The 6,899-nt window shown below is 49.3% G+C and overlaps 2 protein-coding genes across 2 annotated transcripts in view; both read left to right on the forward strand.

Moving 5' to 3' along the window:
- The window catches only part of TSPEAR (thrombospondin type laminin G domain and EAR repeats), a 311,553-nt gene that overhangs the window by 48,991 nt on the left and 255,663 nt on the right, over window positions 1–6,899 (forward strand). The window lies entirely within an intron of this gene.
- Window positions 821–1,567, forward strand: LOC103202403 (keratin-associated protein 10-8-like). The gene has a single exon (XM_007947288.2). It carries the CDS (start codon window positions 821–823, stop codon window positions 1,565–1,567), a length of 747 nt encoding a protein of 248 aa, XP_007945479.2.

Below are 6,899 nucleotides of genomic sequence, written 5' to 3' on the forward strand. Positions count from 1 at the left end.
GGAAATGACACAGAAGGCTGGGTTCATGGCCACCACTTCCCAATGACGTCCTGACCTGTAGGAGACAAGGGGGAACTGAGGGAGGAGACTTTATTTTCAGTGGCACAAAAGGACTGTTGCAGGTGTTGTCTGAGCTGTGCGGACAGAGGAAGATATGAGCATTCGTGCATGCTGTTTGTGTAAAAGTTGAAGTTCCAACACAGCAGAAGGCAATTACACTTCATGGCATCCCTACTGTGCTGGGTCTGCAACCCACCTGCACTGATCTCTGCACCCAGAAAGACATGGTTCCCACAAATCTGCCCACGAACCACTGGTCAGATGCAGGTCCCCCAGATCCAATGACAATTGGTGACATCACCCCCAGAACAGGTCTGGTACAATACCAGGTGAGCATGCTCAGAAGGATCTATGACTGTGTCTCCCATTCCCATACTCAATCCACCAAGAAAATGAGCAAACCCCACAGGAAACTGCAGAGGGCTTCCCTTTAAAAATTGACTGACGGCTTCTGTGCTGGTGTCTTGCAGGTATTTTGATGTACTTGAAGCATTTCTGTTTGTTTCCTCTGGGAACCAGCACAGGTCACACAGCAGTCTCAAAGCCAGTAGTGTCAAAACAAGGAACATGTACCATGAAAACTACAGCAGGTGCTGCTGTGACACCAACCAGGAAGGGAAGCTTTTGAAGACTCTGTTGAAACAACACACAACACAGAGGGATATAAAAGCCCTGGAGGCCGAGAGCTCCACACTCACTCACTCACTCACTCACACCCTCCTCCTCTACAACTTCACCTCCTCCCACCCCACCCCGCACCATGGCTGCTTCCAACATGTCTGTCTGCTCTAATGAGCTAAGCTATGGCAGCAGTGTCTGCCTGCCTGGGTCCTCTGAGTCTTGTACCGACTCCTCCTGGGAGGTGGACAACTGCTCAGAAAGCTGCTGCGAGCCACCCCGCTGTGCCCCCACCTGCTGCCAGTCCACCTGCTGCACCCCCACCTGCTGTGCCCCGGCTCCCTGCCAGACCCTCATCTGCACCCCTGTGAGCTGTGTGTCCAGCCCCTGCCAATCACTCTGTACCAGCCCCTGTGTACCCTCCTGTTGCCAGCAGTTTAATTGCCAACTAGTATGCTGTGTTCCCTTCCCCTATCAGCAGACCTGCTGCAAGCCTGTGTGCTGTGAGCCCATCTGCTGTGAGCCGGTTTGCTGCAAGCCCGTTTGTTGTGAGCCTGTCTGCTGCAAGTCCGTCTGTTACAAGTCTGTCTGCTGTAAGCCTGTCTGCTGTATGCCTATCTGCTGCAAGCCTGTCTGCTGTGTCCCTGTCTGCTGTGGGGCCAGCCCCTGCCCTGCCCCCTCATGCTGCCAGCCCTCTACCTGTACAACCTCCTGCTGTAAACCCTCCTCCTGTGTGTCCCTCATCTGCCAACCTGTGTGCAAGCCCGCCTGCTGTGTGTCCTCCTCCTCCTGCTGTGCCCCTGCCTCCTCTAGTGTGTCCCTGCTCTGCCACCCCTTGTGCAAGCCTGCCTGCTGTGGCTCTTCCTGGGGCCAGAATTCCTGCTGCTGAATGGGCACCAACCCTCCGGATCCTCTCTGGCTTTCTCCTGACATCTTTGGAGCCAGAGCCCAATCTGGGGTCTCTTCTTGCTCCCAGAGTGACTTTACCCTCCAACTGGCTGTGCTGAGTCCTTAGGCTCCTAGGTGTATTCCCTCTCCTTCTGTCATTCATTCAGTGACCTCTTCTCAATCCTTTCTCAATGTTCCACATGAGTGACCTGTCTGCCAGCAAATAAAAGCATTGTCCCTCCCTCTCAGGAGGCCTCCTGTGCATATCTGGAAAAGGCCAATGTATGCAGCTTTGAGACTGGGGATGTTTTGGGATCCTGAGCTTCTTACATGTGGCATAACCATCTGATATGGATGACCAGTTCTACCCCACTGTCAAGGTCACCTTCTTGGGAATTTCAGGGAGGAAACCTTCACACTGATAGGGAGGCACAGAGAGACTGGGGTCGCCTTGCCTCGGGGGGATGGTCTCTACCTGGGACACTGGTGGTCCCTAATCAGAGGCGGTGTTTTTGTCAGTGGCTAGAGCTCGCAGACCTCAGATGTCCCCCAGTAACAATGCAGACAAACTGCTTGGTGACATAATAATGACAAGACCATAGTCAGAAGGAAGAAATACCTTGCAGGAGAGTGTCTCACTGGAGCCTGGTGCTGCTCAGATGCCCAGGGTGAGAAATCATGGCTCCCCAAGACATGGGGATCCCAAGCATGTCACTGTCCTGGGCCTGGTTCTCAGGACATCCTGTCCCTCCCCCAGGCCTGAAACCAAGCTGCGATTCTGTGTGCATGCCTGCATCTACTGGCCCAGTCTTGGGACACCTGATCCACTCTCACTCCTGATCCACTCCACCTCCCTCACCACTTTCTCCTCTCCCTCTGCCCCCTACTCTATTTCCACCCTCCACGCAGCCCAGGCCCCCTCTCTCCTGACTTCTCCCATCCCCATTCTGCATCCTCTCTCTCAGCCCAGTCCTCTCTGCACATAGCTCTAACTGAGCTTGGCTGGCCTTTCAGAAGTGGTCAACTGATTAAAACCAACAACATATTTTGATGGGGCATGAAGGCCTTTTCTGAGTGCCTTTTCTGAGTGCCTCATCCTTTGTCCCCTTGGCAGCCCCTTCCCACCAGGCTGTGCTCTCTGCAATCCTGGGTGGCAGGCTATATCCCCCTGCATGCCATGTTGGAGGCCTGTCATGGGTTCCAGAGACCTCCTGTTTCTGGGGGAGAGAGCTATTCATGCAGCTCCAAGGCAGTTTCAAACCATATATATTTTGTTGTGGAAGCTCTGGTGGCATAATGCCTAAGGCATTTGACTGCTAACCAGAAGGTTGGTGGTTCAAACCAACCAGCCACTCCTCGGAAGGAAGGTTGAGCAACGTACTTCTCTGGTGATTCCACCTCAGAAACCCAAGGAGGGGTTGCTATGAGTTGGACCTGACTTGACAGCAGTGTCTTTTTTTATATTTGTTGTGAGCTACCCTGGAGCTGACTCGAGATGACCTTGTGTATGACAGAGCAAAACATTACCTAGTCCTTCATCCTGATCACAATTGTCAGCAGGTTCTCTCTCGTCTCCTGGAATTCTCACTGAATACATGTTAACTTTCATTCTCTAGCCTATCATAGCTTTGATTTTTTGTCTCTTTGTCCTTCATTTGGCCTAATTTCCTCTGACCTTTCAGTTAACCAATTCTCTCTACTGTTATAGATAAACACTTAGCTTAATTTCAGTTATTTTATTTTTTACTTCCAGTAGTTCTGTTTGTATTATTTGTTCCAATCTGCTAGGTCACTTTTTAGAGGTTCTTACTCTTTGAAAAATATTTTAAAGCCAATATTTACTTTCTTTAGGTGTTTATGTATAAGTGTTTATATGTGTGCGTGACAATTTTAATACTTGAAGTCTTTGGTTTCATTTCTTTTTTTATTTATTATTAATTTCTGCTTGTTCTTATTCAGGATGCCTTGTTCCCTTGTTTCCTCAGTTATTTTGGACTAAATAATGGTCCCTAGGAGTCCCTGAGTGGCACAAATGATTAAGTGCTTGGCCACTAAGAAAAGGCTGTCAGTGGGAGTCCATCCAGAGGTACCTCAGAAGAAAGACCTGGTAATCTACATTCAAAAGATCCGACCCACTGAACGCAGGTTTTTTTTTGTTTTTTTTTCAGTTTACTGATCCTCGTGTTTGTGGACATTTGCCCATTTGTAGGCATTGTGTGTGTGTGTGTGTGTGTGTCTGTGTGAAGCAAATTCATGTTCCATACACCACTTCATACACAATTTGATTAATGACATTGACTGCAATTGCCCACAATATAACAGCTCCCTTCCATCTTCCTCCCTGTCCTTCTTCTCTCTGTCCTTCTTTCCCATGCATCTCCCTGATTTATCTCCCTGTGCAAATACTGCCCTTCTGTTGTCCCATGATTGATCATTCTAAGGAGTGTATTTACCTGGTGTAAACATTCATCCTATATGCCTATGTATTATTTGGCTGGAAGCCAGGGGAGTGAGTTCAAGTCTAGCCCTGAAGGGTAACCAGGGGCCATAGTCTCAGGGGTCTCACTAGGCTCTATCAGACCAGTAACCGGGTTGTTTTTTTATGATTTTGAATTCTGTTTCATATTGTTTTCCTACTCTGTCCAGGATCTCTTGTACTGATCTCTTTCTGAGTGGTTGACAGTGGTAGCTGGGCACCATCTTATTCTTCTGGTCTCATGGTTGTACAGGCCGAGGTTTGCATGGTCCACTAGTCTTTTGACGAAGAATGAGGATCATCTCTGTGACCACTCATAACTTCTCCTGAATATGGTCTCTTAGGTCCCTGCCTGGCCCCAGGGTCACAGCCTGATCTACCTGGCTGACTTCTATGGCACTGCCTGGCTTTACCAACAGGGAGTGCCTCTGAGCCTCATCACACACCCTTGCTTCACATCTGCCTCCTCCAACTTAAATCCTCTCCTCATGTTCACATCCTGACCCAAGGCTGCCATGTGCAGGACAACAGCCTGTTGGCTGTGGAGACAGGTTCAAATCTGGGTCTCCCTAATGAATGGGACGATCAGAGAAAGGTGGCATATAGGAACATTCTGCCTCCTCCTGACAGCAGGGGAGAGGGGTCCTCTCAGGTATCTCCTCTCCCATCCTCAGTCCTCAGTCTCCTCTCTGCCCTCAGCACCACAGTGTGGTCATGGACTACAAAGCTGCCAGGAAGGTCCATCTTCAAATGATGTTCCCCTGAAACACAGCACTCATCCCTAACTCTCTCCCAGTCCCAAGACAGGCCAAACCTATCCTGGGTCAATTCCTGCAGATAGGAACAGGGTGCATATCAGGGAGTCCCCTCAGTGATTACTGGCACCAGGCACCAAATACCTAAGGGAGAAGGCCATGGGGTCAGTTGTCCAGAGGTGGCCCTGCCTCTCTGTGGTCACTGCTATAGCCATATTCAGGTCAGGGTTGCAGCTCATCCCTTGCTGATATCTAAGGTTCATGAACTGAGCCAGGACATCACTCAGCAACAGACCTGGCCTAATAAGTGTCCTCCTGTCTCAAAACACCAATGATAGAGACAGCTCCTGGGATCTTGCTTCAGGTAAAAGACACCTTGAAAAAAATAAATAAATAAAAGTAAAACACACCTTGAGATATATAAAAGCCCCCACAGTCCAGAGCTCTTCATTCATTCATGTACTCACACACTTCTCTACCACCTAATCATATGCCAGCTGCCCCCCTACCTGTGCATCCACCATGTCTGTCTGCTCCAGGGACTTGAGCAATGGGAGTTGCATCTGCCTATCTGGTGCCTGTGAGTCTTGCACCAGCTCCCCCTGGCAGGTGGATGACTGTCCAGAGAGATGCTGTGAGCCCCTGATGCTGTGAGTCCCCCTGCTGTGCCCCCACCTGCTGCCAGTACACCGGTCTGCCTCTACCTGCTATACCTCCACATGCTGTGTTTTGGCCCCCTCCCTAATCTCATCTGTACCCCTGTGAGCTGGGTGTGTCCAGCTCCTGCTGCTAGGAGACCTGTGTGTCCAGACCCTGCCCATTGGTCTTCACCAGCTCTAGCGCTTCCTCTTGATGCCTGCAGGCTACCTGCCAGTTGCATGCCTTACACCTACTTGCTGACCACAGGCCTGTCTGCTGCAAGCCTGTTTGGTGCCTGCCTATCTGCTGTGCTTCTAGCCTTCTTCCTATGGTGCCTGCTGCTATGAACTCTCTTAGTGTGTGCAAATTGTCCTGCTGTGTGCCCACCTCCTCCTCCTCCTGTGCCCAAACCCCCTCCTGGGTCTTCTTCCTCAGCTGCCCCATGTGCCCCTGACAAGCCTATTGTGTCTCCATCTCAGCCCAGACATCCTACTGCTCACCAGTGCATCCTCCCAGGGCCAGCTGGGTTCTGACCTACCTGGAAATTTGTGACCTCACACTCCTGTCTTCAATTACTCTGCTACCATTTAGACCAGTCCTTGAGTCTGCCATGCTAGCCTTGCCCCTGAGCTAGAGATGTGGAATCCGGGAAAACTCACACTATAATTTCAGTGGTCATCCTAGAAACCCAGGCTTTTTCCTTGCTGTGGCATCCTTTTCAGCTCTGATGACCTGGCCTTCTTCTGGAAAAATCTATGACCTCACTTCCTTTGCCTTTTAGATTTTCATGTTTTGACTTTGCAAGCCCATATGTAGCAGTGCAGACCCAGTAGCTTGTGAAGGATTCAAACTTTGACAATCAGAGTATTAACTCTACAGGAGATAAACTGGGGACTCCATCAGGGCCTCTGTACTGCAGTCCTGAGTGGATGGCTTCCTTCCCACACAGGCATGTTCTCATCACCTCACAATTTCCCTGTCACCCACTGCCCATGGCAATTGTCCAGGCCATTCTGCTGGTCCCTCCTCACCAGGCTCTATGCCCTCGGGCCATGCCCACACAGCCTCCCAGGCATCACACAGAACTCCCCTGCTGTCCTCACTAGAAGGAAACACTTCAGACCTCCAGCTTCTGAGGCCTGGAAAACTGTGTCTTCCTAATCAAACAAACTAAGAAGTTTAAGATTGGTGTGACTTCTTTGCTAATTGTTTAGAAGAATTCACTGGTGAAGTATTGGTGCCTTGAGTTTTCTTTGTAGGAAGGTTTTCATTTATAAATTAGCTTCTTTAGCATGTAAGATATTCAGTTTTTTACTCCTTTTGTCTCAAATCTATGAGTCTTGACAAATATATACAGTATATATATATATATATATATACACACACACACACAGTATATATATATATATATATATATATACACACACACACAGTATATATATATATATATATATATATATATA

Source organism: Orycteropus afer, unplaced genomic scaffold (genome assembly GCF_000298275.1).
Source record: "Orycteropus afer afer isolate SDZICR_OR568_19922 unplaced genomic scaffold, OryAfe1.0 scaffold00179, whole genome shotgun sequence".
Classification (NCBI taxonomy): domain Eukaryota; kingdom Metazoa; phylum Chordata; class Mammalia; order Tubulidentata; family Orycteropodidae; genus Orycteropus; species Orycteropus afer.